Here is a 19,722-nt window from a genome sequence, read left to right as displayed (position 1 = left end):
GATCTTCCCGGACCAGGGTTTTAACCCCTGTCCCCTGCATTAGGAGGCGGATTCTAAACCACTGCACCACCAGGGAAGCCCATCATATGGTATTTTAAGAGAAAAAAAATCCAGTTATACATTGCTTAGACGAGATACTTACAAAAGCCATATTGAAATAAAGGGATACAAAAATATTTATTGAGCAAAAACTGTTACAGAAATATGTCAAATTAATTACAGTCAAGGCCAAAAAACATTACAAAGGATACAAGAGGGCATTAGATGATAATAATAAAAGGAACAAAGCAACAAGAAGACAAGTAATTATAACTTTGCAGCAGCCAAGATCACAGCCTTTCAATATATAAACCAAAATCTTTTTTTTTTTTTTTTTTTGGCCATGCGGCATGCAGGATCATAGTTCCCCGGACAACCAGGGATCAAACCCGTGCCCCCTGCAGTGGAAGCCCAGAGTCCTAATCACTGGACCGCCAGGGAAGTCCCTAAACCCAAATCTTTACAAGGAAAAATGGACGTATTGACAACCATAAATGGAAGATTTCTTTTAATTTTTTTTCATAAATGGAAGATTTTAACACATTCTTATCAGAGACCAAGGAAGCAAGCAAAAAGTTTATATAAAATATTTTAACAATATAATTAACAAAAAAGCACAGATGATCAATATTAGCTATGAAAAAGAGGACATAACACAAATTGCAATGACAAAAAGTAAGAAATTTGCATACTTTCCAGAGTGACTAAGTTGAATAATAAATATCAGTTCTATGTGTATCTCCTTCACTTTAATTGGTTGGGGGGAAGGGGGTGGAGACAATTTGTGTGAACCAGTTAATGTTCTTTATTTGTGCAGGGATGCCGGTTTCAAACTATTTCCTAAAAGATATTTTAATTTGAGATTCAAAATCCTGTGCCTCACTGAAATAGGTCACAGACCTAAATGAAAGAGCTAAAACTGTAAAATTTCTACAATAAAAATTTCTACAATAAAATTTCTACAATAAAAAATTTCTTAGTTTTAGTTTCTAAAACTAAGACAAAATCTTAGTGTACTTGGGTTAAGCAAAAACTAAAAAGGATGTAAAAACATGAAATATGAAATTTAAAAATGATAAACTGGATTTCATGAAAATTAAAAACATTTGCTCCTAAAATGACATCTTTAACAAAATGAAGTATAGCGTGGTGACTATAGTTAATAATATCATACTGCATATTTGAAAGAGAGTAGCACTTAAAGGTCCTCATTACACACACTAAAGTTTTGTAACTATGCATGGTGACAGATGTTAACTAGACTTATTGTGGTGATCATTTTGAAATATACATATATCAAAACATTATGTAGTATACCTGAAACTAATATAATGTTATATGTCAGTTATAACTCAATAATAATAAAATAAATAAATAAAATGAAAAGGCAAACCACAGACTGGAAGAAAATATTTGCAAAACAAATATTTAATAAAGGAGTTGTATCCATAATATATAAAGAACTCTTACAACTCAATAATAGGATAACAAACCAATTTTTTTACAGGCCAAAAGATTTGAAGAGACACTTCACCAAAGAAGACATACAATGGCAAAAACAAACCCCCCAGACACACAAAAAATAAACCACAAAAAGATGCACAATGCCATTAGTTATTAAGTAAATGAAAACTTAAACCACAATAAGATACCACTATATAACCGATAGGATGACTAAAATTTGGATGTGGACCAAATGTGGCTCTCATACATCACTGGTGAAAATGCAAAATGGTAAGACCACTTTGGAAAACAATTATGTAGTTTCTCATAAATGTAAAACACACTTATGATCCTGCAATTCCACTCCCAGGTAATGAAAACATGTCCACAGGAAGACTTATAAGCAAATGTTCAAAACAGCCAAAACCTGAAAAGAACTATATGTCCATATAGATAAACTGATATATCCACATAATGGAGTACTACTGAGCACTAAAAAGGAACAAACTGATACACACAACAGCATGGATGAATCACAAAAGCATTATGCTCAGTGAAAGAATATACACAAAAGGCTACATACTGTATGATTCCATTTATATGAAATTTTAGAAAAGGCAAAAAAAACCCTACAGTGATAGAAATCATATCAGACTTTGCCAGAGGCCAGAAGAGGGATAGGGGAGTGACTCCAAAGAGACATAAGTAAACTTTTAAGGGTGATGGAAATGTTCTACATCATAATTGTAGTGGGGGTTACATGAAAATATACATTTGTCAAACCTCATGGAATTGCACATTTAAAATTTGTGAGTTTTATTGTAACTAAATTACATCTAACTGAAGATGACCCCAGAAAGTACAGGCAGGAGAAAAATCCCTTGCTTCGAATATTAGAGAACAGGAAAAAGTTACATATTTTTGTTGCCTTTGATATATGATGAAAAGTCATACAATCCAAAAAGACAGCTTGCCTTTCCCAGTAGTAAGGGTGACTAAATGCTCAAGAGTTAACATTAAGTATTATAGGTACACATTGTGACACTAAATTATGAGCAACTTCTCTCCCATCATGTGCACTTTTATAGTATTTAATGCTTTAGTATTTGTTTGTTTGTTTGTTTTTGTTTTTTTGCGGTACGCGGGCCTCTCACTGTTGTAGCCTCTCCCGTCGCGGAGCACAGGCACCGGACGCGCAGGCTCAGCGGCCATGGCTCACGAGCCCAGCCGCTCCGCGGCACGCGGGATCCTCCCGGACCGGGGCACGAACCCGCGTCCCCTGCATCAGCTGGCGGACTCTCAACCACTGAACCACCAGGAAAGCCCTTTAGTATTTTATTAATGTTAATATTTGACTTTATTTATTTAGGCTGCACCGCGCAGCATGCAGATCTTAGTTTCCCAACGAGGGATCAAACTTGGGCCCTCAGCAATGAAAGCACGGAGTCCTAACCACTGGACCACCTGGGAACTCCCTGATTTAGTATTTTTCTGTGGGGTTATTTTTTTTTCCAAATAAATCTCAACAGAATAAAGAATAACAGTATTAAATTTGATGGATTCCTTGGGCTCCTGTTGAAAATCAGACATTGTACGTTTCATTTCATGGATGTCTAGTCAAGCTAATCATTTTGGTCATGAAAAACAGTTTGTAACTGCAAATTCTGCACATGTGCTTGGAGAGAAATTGAAATTTCATGTATTCCACTTTGAAATAGCAGATTGCTGACGATCATAAAGACCTTAGTTCAGAGGGATGAAGAGACTTGCCAGGCAACATCATAATTTGGACTATCTTGTTATCTGACACACAAGGGGGGACACTGCGTATACTTAGAGAACCTCAGACTCCTGGGAAGCTAATTCACAATATTGCATCCCAGGATACTAAACTGGAAGTTAGTGGTCAGCAAACCAGAATGTAGAGGAGCAATGTGGTACAGTGGACAGAAACCAGGAATCAGGCAACCAGGGCTCTTCTCCCCCATCCCCAGGGTCCCCATCCACTACACTATGTGACATGATCACGTTCTCAAAAAAAAAAAAAAAAAAAGGAGAGGAGAGTGTATTAGTCTACTCAGGCCACCATAACAAAATAACCACAGATTACGTAGCTTAAACAATAGAAATTTATTGCCTCACAGTTCTGGAGGCTGCAAGTCCAAGATCAAGGAGTCAGTAGGTTTCTCCTGAGGCCTTTCTCCTTGACTCGAAGATGGCCATCTTCTCACTTTGTTCGTACGCGGCCTTTTCCCTGGTGTCTCTCCGTGTATCCTAACCCTCATCTTTTGATAAGGACACCACTCATATTGGATTAGGGTAGGACCCTGTGACCTCATTTAACCTTAACTACCACTTTAAAGGCCCTACCTCCAAATACATTCACAGTCTAAGGTACTTGAAGTTAGGACTTCAACCTATGAATTTTGGGGGGACACAATTTAGTCCATTGCAGGGAATTAACTGACATCCTAAGATTCTACAACCCTCAATTATTACCTTGCCTTGTTTCTTTTCAAATTAACAGTACCACCCAGGAATCTCCAGAAAAGGAAGGAGGGTTAATAGGACACTCTGTTTGAACAGTTTAGCAAGACAAGAAGATTTCAGGGGATGAAATGAACTGTAAACACTCCAAATTTTATTATAGTTGATAATAAAATTTGATGGTGGGCGTCTTTTTATGCAGAGTCATGACATTTGTAGGAGGTCAAGCCCATCTGCCAGTTTTCAGGCAGGCCTGATTCTTTTAACACAGAAAGATCTTTCTTGGACACATTAAGCCAAGCCAGTGTTATCTTAGTGTGGAGCAAGCTGTTATCACGAAATAAATAAAAATTAGCAACGGCTAAAAATGAAAGGCGCCTGGGGTGCTTGGGGAAAAAATATATCCTTTAAATGAAATCTCATGTTGTGTTTTCTTCTTTACCAGAAGCTGCAGTATTTCCAGCATGATTTGAATGAATTAATCACTTGTTAATTTTGGAAGCTGCTGAACCAACACAGCCTCCTCCACTTCCCTCTCTCAACTTCAGGAGGCTGCTGCACATGTCTGCGACTATCAGAGCAGCTGACCTCGCCAGCAATAACAAGGGTTACTTTCTTTGAACCTCGTGGCGAACTGGGTACTAGCAACGGCCCTTCCCTGAACTTTGTCCCTCCAACCCTTCCAGTGGTTTTACCAATCCCTTATTGTTAGAAATATCTAGAGTAATTTCTCTTTCCCTGACTAATACAACTGAACAAAATGACATTTAAAGAGTCTAAAGACAGGGGGCTTCCCTGGTGGCGCAGTGGTTGGGAGTCCGCCTGCCGATGCAGGGGACACGGGTTCGTGCCCCGGTCTGGGAAGATCCCACATGCTGCGGAGCGGCTGGGCCCGTGAGCCATGGCCACTGAGCCTGCGCGTCTGGAGCCTGTGCTCCGCAACGGGAGAGGCCACAACACTGAGAGGCCCGCGTACCGCAAAAAAAAAAAAAAAAAAAAAAGTCTAAATACAGGGACTTCCCTGGCAGTCCTGTGGTTAAGAATCCGCCTTCCCATGCAGGGGACGCAAGTTCGATCCCTGGTCAGGGAACTAAGATCCCACATGCCAAGGGGTAACTAAGCCCGTGTGCCACAACTACTGAGCCTGCGCGCTCTCGAGCCACAACCAGGAAGAAGCCCACTCGCTGCAACGAAAGGTCCCGCGTGCTGAAATAAATAAATAAATAAATAAATAAATAAATAAATAAAAGTCTAAAGGCAAATGACAATTCATGTAAAGTTAGTATTTCTTTAGTTGGAAGTTACAGAAAACAACTCAAAATACCGTAAGAAAGACAAAGGGAAAAGGGGAGGAAAAAAGAAAAAGAAAAAAAGGATTACATTACAAAAATTCAGGCTTACCTATAGAACTCAAAAACAGAAATGCAGTCAGTCCTAAATAAGTACTAGTACTAATCATGGAGATTCCTCAGTAAACTAAAAATAGAATTATCATACGATCCAGAAATCCCACTTGTAGGCATACACCCAAAAGAATTGAAGGCAAATAGCTCAAAGATATTTGTATACCCGTGTTCATAGAAGCATTATTCAAAATAGCTAAAATGTGGAAGGAAGTGTCCATCAATGAATTAAAGGATAAGCAAAATGTGGTATATACTTACAATGGTATATTTTCAGCCTTAAAAAGGAAGGAAATTCTCTGATATGTTACAATATAGATGAACTTTTTTTTTTTTTGGCCACGCAGCATGTGGGATCTTAGTTCCCTGACCAGGGATCGAAACTGTGTCCCCCTACAGTGGAAGTGTGGAGTCTTAACCACGGGAAGGCCAGGGAAGTCTAACATGAATGAACCTTGAGGACATTTTGCTAAGTGAAATAAGCCAGTCACAAAAAGACAAACACTACGTGATTCCCCTTATATGAGGTGCTTAGAGCAGTTAAAATGATACCAACAGAAAATAGAAGGGTGGCTGCCAGGGACTGGGGAGAGGGAAGAATGGGGAGTTATTGTTTACTGGGTAGAGAGTTTCAGTTTTACAAAATGAAAAGAGTTGTAGGGGTAGATGGTGATCTTGGCTTCACAACAGTGTTAACGTGCTTACTGCCACTGAACTGTGCACTAGAAAATGATCAAGATGGAAATCTTTGTTATGTTTATTTTACCACAATAAAAAAGAAAGAAAGGAAGATCCCACATCAGTAACCTAACTTGTCATGTTAAGACACTGGAAAAGGATGAGTAAACTAAATCATACTAAGTAAAGAAGAAGGAAGGAAATAACAAATATTAGAGAAAAAAAAGCTTCAGTCATTTATACTCAGTCAGCAAGTCTGTCCCTTTAGTTGCATCCTTGCCTGCCATGAATATTTTTGGTGTTTATACTTTTGGCCAGTATACTGAATGGAGAATGGCATTTCATTATTTTAATCTGTATGCTTGAGTATCTCTTCGTATGTTTATTCTTTATTGATTAGTCAGATTTCCACTTTTAAAAACTGCCCGTTCAAGTCCACTGCACTTTTTTGTATTGTTGTTCACGTTCTCTTATTGATTTGTAGATTCTCCTCATATGTTAAGGATATTAAATGGGTTACAACACCTTGTATGACTTTACAATTACTTTAGTCTTTGCTTATGGTATTTTGCCATTCAAAAGCAAAACATAAAAACAAAGAGAAAAAACTGTGTTCAACAAATATAAGCATTTCTGATCAAAACTGTTTGCCCTCACAAATCTGTTCTTCCCTTCCTACTGTTCACTAGGTCATCCAAGTAAACTACATTTCTCAGCTTTCCTAAGAGGCTAGACGTTGGCTGCAGGATGAAGCTTGTACCAACGGGACTGAGGGGAAGGGATATATAAAATTTCTGACTCACTTGTTCCAATGACTTATCTCTGGACTCACCTCCTGGCTTTCCTTAGCACCAGCTGTCAATGGTGGAATCCAAGCCTTTTTAGACTGAGTGCAGTTAAACTCCTTTATGGACAGTTGTGTTCTTATAAGCTGAGATTAAATAAACTGTCCACCAAAGACTTTCTACTACCAAAACAATTTAAAGAGTCCAGTACAGCTGATGTGAATTCAAGAATAAGACTCAAGGACCTCTCCAGTGGTCCAGTGGTTAAGAATCCACCTGCCAATGCAGGGGACATGGGTTCGAGCCCTGGTCCGGGAAGATCCCACATGCCGCGGGTCAACTAAGCCTGTGTGCTACAACTACTGAGCCTGCGCTCTAGAGCCCGCTGGCCGCAACTACTGAGCCCACGTGCTGCAACTACTGAAGCCTGTGCACCTAGAGCCCGTGCTCCGCAACCAGAGAAGCCTGCACACTGCAACGCAGAGTAGCCCCCGCTCAGCCAACTAAAGAAAGCTGGCACACAGCAACGAAGGCCCAACGCAGCCATAAATAAATAAATATTCAATTTTTTAAAAAAAGAATAAGACTCAATCTCTGTTAGTGTGTTTAATTTGTTACCTTGACAGATATGAATCCCATAAAATAATAAAGGCATAAATTTACTATATTTTGCCTCTAGATTGTATGCTGTTTTATTTTGGCAAATTGCAAGTGTGGATATCTTAGGCCAATACTCTACACATGATGCAGAAGAATTTTAGACTCAACTATTCCACTACTGGCCAGTATTACACTCTTTTTCATTTTCACAGAGAATCGATAAGAAATACTTCAAAAATGTTTGCAAGAATTCAATTATAATCCTATAATTTTAAAGAACACCAGTGTTTTTCATTAGAAAATTAGTTAATATCTCTAACTATGATCATAACATCAATAAAATGGATCATGACCAGGATTTTTAAAAATAAAAAAGAGGAGACAATTTTAGAGTATATAACACAAGTATTATTTAATGAAAATTTTGTTTTAAATAATATACATAGAAGAGTATTCCTTGGTGACGGAAAACACATTTCTTATTTGGAAACCTAGTCGGAAAAGTTTGTAAAATTCTTGGACCACCAGATCAAGTCGATGGAGATGTCCATATAAGAGCAACACTTTGATATCAACCCAAGGAGCAGGGTAAATAGGAATGTAGTCCTAATAGTCCCATAAGTGTTTTGAGCAAACAGTATCTTTTTTTTCAGATTTTATTTATTTAGTTTAATTTGTAAGACATTCACATGGTTTAATATTCAAAAAGCTCAAAAAAGTATGCATTGAGAATCACACCTGATTCCTAGTAACCAACCCCAGAGGCAACAAATGTTATTAATTTCTTATAGGCCTTGTAGCTCTTCTATGCCCATAAAAACAAAATTTTTACCTAAATCGTACATAGTGTTCTTCCTTCTTTCTTTTTTGTTTATTTAACCATATCTCGGAGATCATTCCATATCATACGTTAAAACTGCCCCGTTATTCTTTATGGTATTTTACCGATTGGATGGGTCATAATTATTCACTCAGTTCCATGTGGAAGGACATTTAAATTTTTTTCAAACTTTATCACCACAATACTGCAGTGAAGAGTTTTTATTTTACATAAGAAAATATAGCCCTATATGTTATCAAAACATATTTAAGGGAGTTCCCTGGCAGTCCAATCGTTAGGACTCGGCACTTTCACCTCTGTGGCCTGGGTTCAATCCCTGGTCGGAGGAACTAAGATCCCACAAGCTGCTCAGCACATCCAAAAACAAAATAAATCAAAACATATTGAAATGTTACTATAACTTAAATGGTTTTGTAATGGCACATGAATAGATAAAGAGACAAAAGAAAAAGAATAGAAAGTCCAGAAAGAAGCCCCCAAATATAATAGGAACTAGTTTGTTCATTCGTTTGCTTGTTTAAGGCAAATCCATTTACCCATCTGAAACACACTGGCCTATTCTGAAGGAGAACAGTCCAACCTTGTAGTTCTCATTAATCCTGGATGAAAACAGTTTACTGGATTTGGCTTTGCTGAAATAAACACAAAGCCCTGAATTATAAAAAAAAAAAAAAAAGATTTGCATTGCAAAATTAAGTTCTGTGAAGTAGGATTTCTCCATTTCCCACCGTTTTCACATTTTCCAAGGGCACATAATTTAAAAAGTTGAGTTTTTATTGTGACAAAATATATTTAACATAAAATTTACTGCTTTATTTTTAAGTGTACAGTTCAGTAATGTTGAATATATCCACAATGTTGTACAACCATCACCGTTGTCCATCTCCAGAACTTTTTCATCTTCCCAAAGTGAAATTTTATACCCATTAAATAATAACTGTCCATTCACCCCTCCACCCAGCCCCTGGCAACCAGCAGTCTACTTTCTGTCTATATGAATTTGACTACTCTAGGTACCTCGTGGAAGTACAATATTTGTCCTTCTGCGACTGGCTTATTTGGCTTAGCATAATGTCTTCAAGGTTTATCCATGTAGCATGCGTCAGAATTTCCTTCATTTTTTTAAGGATGAATCAGATTCCATCATATGTATGTTCCACATCTTGTTTATCTACTCATCTGTTTATGGACAATAGGGTCCACCGTTTGGGTATTGTCACTAGTGCTGCTATCAACATGACTGTACAAACATATGTCTGAGTTTCTGCTTTCAAATACATGTCCAGAAGGGAAATTGCTGGGTCATGTGATAATTCTAATCTTTTTTTTTTTTTTTTGGCTATGCTGCTGGGCTTGCAGGATCTTAGTTCCCTGACCAGGGACTGAACCCGGGCCCTTGGCAGTGAAAGTGCAGCATCCTAACCACTGGACCGCCAGGGAATTCCCTGATAATTCTATATTTAATTTTGTGAGGAACTGCCATACTGTTTTCCAGAGCAGGTGCACTATCTTACATTTCCACCAGCAATACACAATGGTTCCAATTTCTCCACATCCTCACCAATACTGCTATCTTCTGATTTTTTGATAATAACTATCCTAATGTGATGTGATGTGGTATCTCACTGTGGTTTTGATTTGCATTCCCCAATTGATTAGTGGTGCTGAGCATCATTTCATCTGTTCATTGGCCACCTGCATATCTTCTTTGGAGAAATGTCTGTTCAAGTCCTTTGTACGTTTTTAAATCTGTTTTTTGTTGTTGCTGCTGGGTTGTGGGAACTAGTATTTTTAAAGGGGGCATTTCAAATCGGGGGGAAGAGGTGAATTATTCAATAAGCAATGTGGGGCAATTGGGTAAAATTCTACAAAATAAAATTTGTTACACTTCTCATATTTGCTTTTTTCAGGGAAATAAAATATTCAAATAAAAATGTAGACCCTCTGTGTGCCATAACCAGTCCCTCCACCCACCAAGGCAATCACTAGCATGAATTTAGTGTTTATCTTTCTATTGAAAGATATTTTACACATTACGTTTGTATACGTTTGTATATTTTACACATTACGTTTGTATAAATTTATAATTCTGTTTTTTGTGTTTTATATATTCTACAAATTTTTTTTCCACTTAACATTATATTCTTGTGATTCACAGTCGAATGGTCCATTCCTTTTTCATCACTGTATAGTATCTCATTGTTTAAATGTTCCACACTTTATTATGCATTCTCCATTTGAAGGTATTTTGGTTGTTTCAAGCTGTTTACTATTACAAACAGCTTTCTGATGTTTATATTTTTATATTCAGGAAATTTGGAAGGACAAATAGACCAAACAAGGCTGGTGCTGGTATTCATGATGTCATCAAGGACTCGGACTCCTCTTCTCCTTGATACATGACTCTTGTTATATATGGGGTAAGATAGCTGCTATACCTCTATCCATTTCAACAACTTTTCATTAAGAAGAAGGATGAGGGTAAAAGGCTAAGAGGCAAGCCAACTAAATCTTTACCTGTAAAAAATCCTTCACAGAAGCACTATCCAGCAACTGCCATTATACTCACAGACCAGAAATGTGACACATGGCTACCTTTAGCTGTAAGAGAGTCTAGGAAATTGAGTTCTTAGCTTTTTATAACCTCTGTAGAGACAAGGGAGAAGGGAGTTGGATATAGAGACTATCACTCAACATATGTGTTGAGGAACTTCCTTGGTGACACAGTGGTTAAGAACCCACCTGCCAATGCAGTGGACATGGGTTCAATCCCTGGTCTGGGAAGATCCCACATGCTGCAGAGCAACTAAGCCTGCGAGCCACAACTACTGAGCCTGTGTGCCACAACTACTGAAGCCCGAGAGCCTAGAGCCTGTGCTCCGCAGAAAGAGAAGCCACCGCAATGAGAAGCCTGCGCACAGCACAAAGACCCAATGCAGCCAAAAATAAATAATTAAAATAAATTTATATTAAAAAAGTATGTTGAAAGGTTTTTTTCCAAATCGGTAGCACGCTTTTAGTTTTATATATATATATATATATATGTCTTCTTTCACACCAAAGTTTTCAATTTGGATGTAGTAAAACATATTGTAGACTGAATGTTTATTCTGCCCCGAATAATTCATATTCTGAAACTCTAATTCCCAGTGTGATGGTTTTTGGAGGTGGGGACTTCAGGATGTAATTAGGTTTTGATTAGTTCATGAACTTGGGGACTCTCATGATGGAATTAGTGCCCTTATGAGAAGATGAAGAGAAAGAGGCCTCTCTCTCAATGAGCATTCATCACACTGAGGAAAGGACAGCAAAAAGGCAGCCATCTGCAAGCCAGGGAAGGGGCTCTCACCAAGAACCCCAGGCAGCTAGTACCCTGATCTTGGATTTCTCAGCCTTCAGAATTGTGAGAAATAAATGTCTGATGTTTAAGCCACTCAGTCTGTGGTATTTAGTTAATGCAAGCCTAAGCTAAGACAAGCATCCATATTTTCTTTTCACAATTCTATTTTGGGGGGCTTGTTATGTAAACCTTTCCTTAATACTTAATCATAAACAAGACCACTGTGCTGCATGACTTCGGGAGGCATCGACTAAAATCCATTAAAACACGAATGGTACCCTCTGGTGTTGTGCAATGCAGCAGCTGTTTTATTTTTCTTCTAAGAACTGTCTTTTTTTTTTTTTTTTGCGGTACGCGGGCCTCTCACTGTTGTGGCCTCTCCCGTTGCGGAGACGCGCAGGCTCAGCGGCCATGGCTCACGGGCCTAGCCGCTCCGCGGCATGTGGGTTCTTCCCAGACCAGGGCACAAACCCGTGTCCCCTGCATCGGCAGGCGGACTCTCAACCACTGCGCCACCAGGGAAGCCCTAAGAACTTTTTTCTTTTTTAATTAATTTTATTTTTGGCTGTGTTGATAAATTTTGATAATTTTGCCCATTGATAAATTTCATTATTTTCCATAAAGGTATTACACATTTTTTTATTTGTTTCTGGTACTTTGGAATGTATTGCTGTTGTCAATATTTTTCTATTACACTTTCTAATTGATTAGTGTTGGTTTAAGGGATCATTATTGATTGACCTTATGTTCAGCTGAACACTTTCTTCACTGTAATAACCGTTGCTTCCCCTAATTTTTTTTTTTTTTTTTTTGGCTGTGCCTCACGGCTTGTGGGATCTTAGTTCCCTGACCAGGGACTGAACCTGAGCCTCAGCACTGAGAGTGCCAAGTCCTAACCACTAGACTGCCAGGGCATTCCCTCCCCTAAATTTTCTACGTGGACAAACATATCATCTGCAAATAATGAAAGATTCACTTTTTCTTTCCTGATTCTTATATCTCATTCATATTTTTTTGTCTTGTTGCATTAGCTAAGAATGTCTTATCGTCTAAGAATTTGTAGTTTTCCTTTTTATTTTTTTTATTTAAAAATTTTAAAAATTTATTTTATTTACTGATTTTTGGCTGTGTTGGGTCTTCGTTGCCACGTGCAGGCTTTCTCTAGTGCGGTGAGCGGGGGCTACTAATTGTGGTGCGTGGGCTGCTCATCGCGGTGGCTTCTCTTGTTGCGGAGCACGGGCTCTAGGCGTGCGGGCTTCAGCAGTTGTGGCTCGTGGGCTCTAGACTGCAAGCTCAGTAGCTGTAGCACACGGGCTCGAACCCATGTTCCCTGCATTGGCAGGCGGATTATTAACCACTGCGCCACCCGGGAAGCCCCTAGTTTTACTTTTTATATTTAAGTCTTTAATCTATCTGGCCTTGACTTCTGCATTCCAATATTAGAAAACTATAGATTTTGTATATTTATCTCAAATTATTCATCTGCTTGAACTCAAATTCATTTTAATAGCATTTTAGCTTATTCAATATTATTTTTCTAGACAATTCTATTATCCAAAAATAAAAATTTTGTCTCTTCCTTTCTTATATTTATGCCTCATTTCTTTTTCCTCTTTGGCTGTCTTTCAGAAGTATGGCTGGAGTCTTTATCCATTCAGTCTGCCATAATAAAATACCATAGACTGGGTGGCTTAAGCAACAGAAATTTATTTCTTACAGTCTAGAGGCTGAGAAGCCCAAGGTCAAGATGCTGGCTTATAGATAGGTACTTTCTTTCTATGTCCTCACATAGTGGAGAGAAAGAGTTCTGGTGTCTCCTTTTCGTATAAGAGCGCCACCCTATTGGATTTGGGTCCCACCCTTATGACCTCATTTAGCCTTTATCACAGGCCCTATCTCCAAATACAATCACATTGGGGGTTAGGGCTTCAACACACGAATTTTGTGGACACGAACATTCAGTCCATAACAGATGGTATTTCTGAATAACAGCCAAGGTTGGGTTTTTGTTTTGTCTTTTCATTTTCTCTTTTTATTTAGGTTAGATTTAAAAAATTTTTTTTCCTTGTGATGAGAACTCTTTTTTAAAAAATATTTATTTATTTATATTTATCTTGGCTGCACCGGGTCTTAGTTGCAGCATGTGGACTCTTAGTTGTGGCATGTATGTGAGATCTAGTTCCCCAGCCAGGGATTGAACTCCAGCCCCCTACATTGGGAGCACGGATTCTTACCCACTGGACCACCACTGAAGTTCCTGTTAGATTTTTTTTTTTTTTTTTTTTTTTGCGCTACGCAGGCCTCTCACTGTTGTGGCCTCTCCCGTTGTGGAGCACAGGCTCCGGACACGTAGGCTCAGTGGCCATGGCTCACAGGCCCAGCCGTTCCGTGGCATGTGGGATCTTCCCGGACCGGGGCACGAACCCACGTCCCCTGCATTGGCAGGCAGACTCTCAACCACTGTGCCACCAGGGAAGCCCCCCTGTTAGATTTTTTAATGTTTATCTTTCTATATATTTCTGGAATAAAATTTGGCCACGCCAAGTAATAATTATAATAACTGTGGTGAATTTGTATTGGGTCATCATTCTTAGAGAAGCTAGAACTGTATCTAACAAATGAATTTAAAAAAAAATTTTATTTATTTTTGGCTGCGTTGGGTCTTTGTTGCTGTGTACGGGCTTTCTCTAGTTGCGGCGAACGGGGGCTGCTCTTCGTTGTGGAGCATGGGCTTCTCGTTGGGGTGGCTTCTCTTGTTGTGGAGCACGGGCTCTAGGTGTGCCGGCTCAGTAGTTGTGGCACATGGGCTTAGTTGCTCTGTGGCATATGGGATCTTCCCGGACCAGGGATCGAACCCATGTCCCCTGCATTGGCACGTGGATTCTTATCCACTGCACCACCAGGGAAGTCCCCTCCCAGATGAATTTATGTGAGGTTTGGCAGGCAGAAGTGAAGCAGCTCTGAAGGATACCAGGCGTGGAGTAGCAGCTTGACACACAGCTTCTCTGGGTCTTAAGTCAGGCATGAGTTCAGCTCCATGGAGACTGGTACCATTTTGTTCTGAAGGTTATATGCACATCACTGAATTTAGAAGCAGTGAGAGATAACATAGGATTCAATTTGTCCTCATTGGTTTCAGTTTGTGCTTAGGGGTCTCAGTTTGCTCTTCAGTCCTTCACACCAGTTCCTGACTATAAGATATGCTGACCTATAGCCATTTTAGCCTCACCTCCAGAAACAGAGGCAAAGTGTTCCAAAGGCCTCTTTATCAGCTCCCACAGTTATGTAAACTCTAATCCCTGTAATTGCTCTCTTATACTGGGCTTCCCTGGTGGCGCAGTGGTTAAGAGTCCGCCTGCCAATGCAGGGGACACGTGTTCGAGCCCTGGTCCAGGAAAATCCCACGTGCCACAGAGCAACTAAGCCCATGAGCCACAACTACTGAGCCTGTGCTCTAGAGCCTGAGAGCCACAACTACTGAGCCCGCATACCATGACTACTGAAGCCCATGCTCTGCAACAAGAGAGGCCACTGCAATGAGAGGCCTGCGCACTGTAACGAAAAGTAGACCCCCTCACCACAACTAGAGAAAGCCCGTGCGCAGCAACGAAGACCCAACGCAGCCAAAAATAAATCCCCCCCCCAAAAATCTCTTATACCGTATCAATCATAGTAGTTCTGCTTTCCTAACCAAACTGTAGCTGATACAAAAATAGTCTTCATGGATCCATAACAAAGTACAAACTCCTTTGCATGGCATATATGACCTTCAAGTCGGCCTCAATCAGTGCTTTGACCTTTCATCCAGTGCTTTGACCCACCTTCCCTCATAACTATGTTGCCATCATGTGAACAAACTTGCTGCTAACCACATATGGTGTACTGTTTTAGCTTTTTTTTCTTCCATTTTTACTGAGATATAATTGACATACAGCACTGTATAAGTTTAAGGTGTACAGCATAATGATTTGACTTAACATACATCTTGAAATGATTATCACAGGAAGTTTAATAAACAAAAAAGAAAAAGAAGTATTTTTTTACCTGTGATGAGAACTCTTAGGATTTACTCTAACAACTTTCATATATATCATACAGCAGTGTTAATTATATTAATCATGTTGTATATTATATCCTTAGTATTTATTTTATAACTGGAAGTTCGTATCTTTTGACCACCTTCATTCAATTCCTCCTCCCTCCGCTTCCCACCTCTGGTAACTGCAAATCTGGTCTCTTTCTATTAGTTTGTTTTTCTTTTTAAGTATAATTGACCTACAACACTATGTTAGTTCCTGGTGCACAACATAGTGATAACGATATTTCTATACATTACAAGATGATCACTTGTTTTAGCTTTTCTACCTCTACCTAGAATGACTCTCTCCCCATTCCAGAAGAACCAGCTAAAAAGTTGCTTCCTCTGTGACATCCCCCTCATCTGTCACATAGATTTAATCTTTCTCTTGTTCCCATGGCACTTAAATTTTTTAAATGAAAGTTTTAATTGAAGGATAACATATACAAAGAAAAATAAACAAATCTTAGTTATGCATTTCAGTAGTTACACAAAGTGAACATACCCCTGTACCCCTGTGAAAAGCACCTAACTCAAGAAATAGAACAATACTAGAACCTCAGAGTTCCCTCTTCCCATTTCCAGACACTTTACTTCCAGCCTGAATTTGAACATACGTTGGTTTTGCCTGTTTGAAACTTATGTAGACAGAATCATACAATATGGTCTCTTTTGAATCTCGATTCTTTTCCCTTGCGCCTCTGAGATTCACGGAAGATGCTGAACAGATGTAGTTCATTTGCTCTCATTGCTCTTCAGTAGTCCATATTTACCTATTCCACTGTTGATGGTCACTGAGTTGCTTCCAGGTTTGGGCTGTTAGCAAACAGTGCTATTATGAACACTTTTGTAGTTGACTTTTGGTACACATAATATAGTGTTTTTTATATCTTTCAGTTTTAACACTTCTGCATTGCGGTGTAATTATTACATTACATACCTGTTTCCCACACTAGACTGAGTTCCCTGAAAGGCTTTGTAACTTCAGTGTCAATTACATTACATGAGACATAGCAGGACTTTTAAAATATTTGTAAAGGAAGGAGCATCTAAAAGAATCCTTTTTATTTTAATATTTATTCCTTTATGTTTCTTAAAACCCTTAAACGTACTATTTTACCTTTCTTGTGGCCATGTGTAAGAAGCGGACCCATTCTTAATTAAAATATCTGTAGAGGGCTTCCCTGGTGGCGCAGTGGTTAAGAATCCACCTGCCAATGCAGGGGACACGGGTTCGAGCCCTGGTCCGGGAAGATCCCACTTGCCGCGGAGCAACTAAACCCGTGCACCACAACTACTCAGCCTGTACTCTAGAGCCCATGAGCCACAACTACTGAAGCCCGTGTGCCACAACTACTGAAGCCCACGTGCCTAGAGCCTGTGCTCTGCAACAAGAGAAGCCACCACAATGAGAAGCCTGCACCCCACAACAAAGAGTAGCCCCTGCTCGCTTCAACTAGAGAAAGCCCGCGTGCACCAGCGAAGACCCAATGCAGCCAAAAATTAAATTAATGAATAAATAAATTTAAATAAAAAGTATCTATAGAAATACATGATCAAGAATGCTTTATTTACTGCAGTGATCATTTCATAATGTATGCAAATATCAAATCATTATGTTGTACACCTGAAACTAATATATTGTCATATGTCAATATATCTCAATTTAAAATAAATGCTTCATATTAGGCACTGTACTGAAAGTACTAAAAGGCATTAGTGTTCCATGAGATATATTTTAGGTAGAATTACAGGATTACATAATTGGAAGGCACTTTAGGAACTGATTCAATCCATCATATTCATCATTACATTTCAGTAGGAAGTATCACATCTAAACCAGCACAGCTACAAGAAGGAGCTACTTTTTAAATACCTTTACCTGAATAACCTCAATGTCTTTTCTCCTTATGCTATTCTCCTTGATTGGAAATTCATAGTACCAGCAAATGGAAATACAACAGAAGTCACTGGCAGAAAAATTCTTATTCATCATAACTTAAAGACCAATGTACTGTAAATTCGGTTATTACATAAGCTTAATGAACAGTTGCTAAAATGAAGTCCTAGATACGAAATGAATACCCAAGCCCTCTTATAAGTATGCACGACTGACTGGAACTGAAAAGATACATAATAAAAGAGCAAGGAAAGAGTAGAGGAAGCGGTAGATATTAAACACATAAAATCTCCCTAGTTGGACACTGTTAGTTTCTTACACTCTGCTGTCCTGGAAAAAATCCAAGCTATAAAGCAAGAGTTTTTTGCATTGACTGACTCCTGGCTCTGTCTACTTACTCCTGTACTTACTGCTACTTGACCCTGGGCAAATGAGTTAATATGGTTCAATTTCCTCATTGACAAACACCCTACAGCGTTTTTGGAATACATATTATGTGCTTGGCAAGTATCAGGCACTCAGTAAGCCGTAGTTTTTATTACCTGACGGTAATCTAACAGCACACGATCTCAAAGTTAGTAAGCATCAGAAGCAAGAAACAAAATCCCAGCTCTCCCACTCCAGTCCAGCCCCACCTGGATACCTCTGAAAGGACCACTGAGTGTCTATCCCTTTGGCTGGAAGCGGATGTGGTGTTTTGAAGTAGCACAAAGTGCGACGCAGCAGCAAGGCGGGACTTCCGTCGCAACGGCTCCAGCATCTGCGGGACAGAGAAAACGAACCGGAACAAGTGGGAGGAACGCCCGTCGCCAGAGGGAGGTGTCCGGAAGCGCCCGGAGCGGGGACTACATTTCCCACAAGCCCGCGGGGCAGGGCGAGGGGCGGGCGTCGGGGACCTTACCGGACAGGCCTTGCCCGGCAATACCAAGGTAAATGCCGGCACTGCGGCTCCAAGGGAAGAGTAACTTAGAGTCTGCGCCTAGATTTAGACTAGTCACCCTCCTAACCCCTCCCGAACTGACAAAGGGACCTGGCGACTTTGGGATTTCCGGGCAGCAGGACTCCACCCCCAGAACCTATAGCAGTACCCCCGCCTTGGGCCTGGGGGCGCTTCCTAGATGCCTGAGGACTCGGGGCGATGTGCTAGAAAGGTGAAGGCCCAGGGTTGATGATCCGTACTGGTCCCTCGTTCGCTCCTCCCCCACGCCCTGTCGCCCATTAGCTCGGGCTGGAGCTGTACGGAGCCCGGATCCCTGGGGATCGAAGTCGGTGTTGGTGCAAGGGAAGGTGCTCTCCCTCCCCCCGCCCAGTCTAAGTAGCGGGCAACCTCCCCTCTCCTTTGGTTGTTGCTCGGACGTCCTTGTCTCGGGGCGGCTAAAGCTGTCAAAGACCTGCGAGCCAAGCACTGCTAAGCACCTCCATCCATCCCTAATCCTTTCATCTACCCTTTCGGGTGTTAGGAAGATTGCCGCTGGAGAGGCTAAGTAACTTGCCCTAGGTCGCAGAACTTAAATGGCAGAATTTAAGGTTCGCACCAGGTCTCTCTGGATCTAAAGCTCTTTGCTTAAGTCCCATCACCTTTCTCAAACCTTAACCTAAGAGAGGACAGGCGCTGGGGACCACAGTCATTTTTTTGCCCAGCGGTGCCTACACGCGCTGCAACCCCGCCTCGGCTGCCCTGGCGCCGACACATCGGTCGGGCCTGTTCAAACAACGAGCCCGGGGCCCTCCGCCGATCCATCTCGCTGCTCTTCTTTTCCGCTTTCTCCGGCCCTTTTCCAGGGACAGACAGACGGCGCGCGTCATCGCCAAGGCTGCTGGGCGGGTGGGTGGAGTTTGCTGCGCGGCGACGGTGGCGGTAGAGAGTGGGTCCCCCCAAGACTCTGGGGCGGGGCTGCGGGGAGGGCGCGGACGGACAGACGGACCTCGCCGGGATGGGGGGTGTGGCCGCTCCGCCAGGGTCCTGCGGGTGGGTCAGCGGCACAGCGACCACCAGTGCCCGGGGCCCCTCCGCCTTCTGCTAGAGATGCTCTTCCTCTCGGTGAGTTGTTTTTCTGTCTGGGCGGCCCGGCCTCCCCAGCCTAGGTCACGCCCCGGGGAGGAGGAAGGAGCCGGGCCATCTCAGACT

The 19,722-nt window shown here is 40.8% G+C and overlaps 1 protein-coding gene and 1 long non-coding RNA gene across 8 annotated transcripts in view; one reads left to right on the top strand and one right to left on the bottom strand.

The window, feature by feature from the left end:
• Positions 1 to 4,978: 4,978 nt before the first annotated feature.
• Positions 4,979 to 19,643, bottom strand: LOC132526327 (uncharacterized). Its single transcript, XR_009542530.1, has 3 exons — positions 19,520 to 19,643; positions 18,238 to 18,354; positions 4,979 to 5,175 (listed from the first exon to the last, which is right to left on the bottom strand). It is a non-coding gene; the product is annotated as an uncharacterized LOC132526327 (long non-coding RNA).
• The window catches only part of ACBD5 (acyl-CoA binding domain containing 5), a 32,795-nt gene continuing 31,541 nt past the window's right edge, over positions 18,469 to 19,722 (top strand). For 4 of the 7 annotated variants that reach the window (XM_060160380.1, XM_060160409.1, XM_060160398.1 and 1 more), the window contains exon 1: positions 19,504 to 19,635. In XM_060160380.1, the coding sequence (XP_060016363.1) occupies positions 19,621 to 19,635 (15 nt within the window). In that variant the 5' untranslated portion in view covers positions 19,504 to 19,620. Of the gene's footprint in view, positions 18,524 to 18,726; positions 18,746 to 19,023; positions 19,420 to 19,503; positions 19,636 to 19,722 lie in introns of those variants that run through there. The other 3 variants (XM_060160418.1, XM_060160432.1, XM_060160425.1) reach the window with 3 other exon arrangements.

Source organism: Lagenorhynchus albirostris, chromosome 1 (genome assembly GCF_949774975.1).
Source record: "Lagenorhynchus albirostris chromosome 1, mLagAlb1.1, whole genome shotgun sequence".
In the NCBI taxonomy this organism is placed as follows: Eukaryota; Metazoa; Chordata; class Mammalia; order Artiodactyla; family Delphinidae; genus Lagenorhynchus; species Lagenorhynchus albirostris.
Note: the sequence above shows the minus strand (reverse complement) of the source record. Positions and strands in the feature narration are given on the sequence as shown.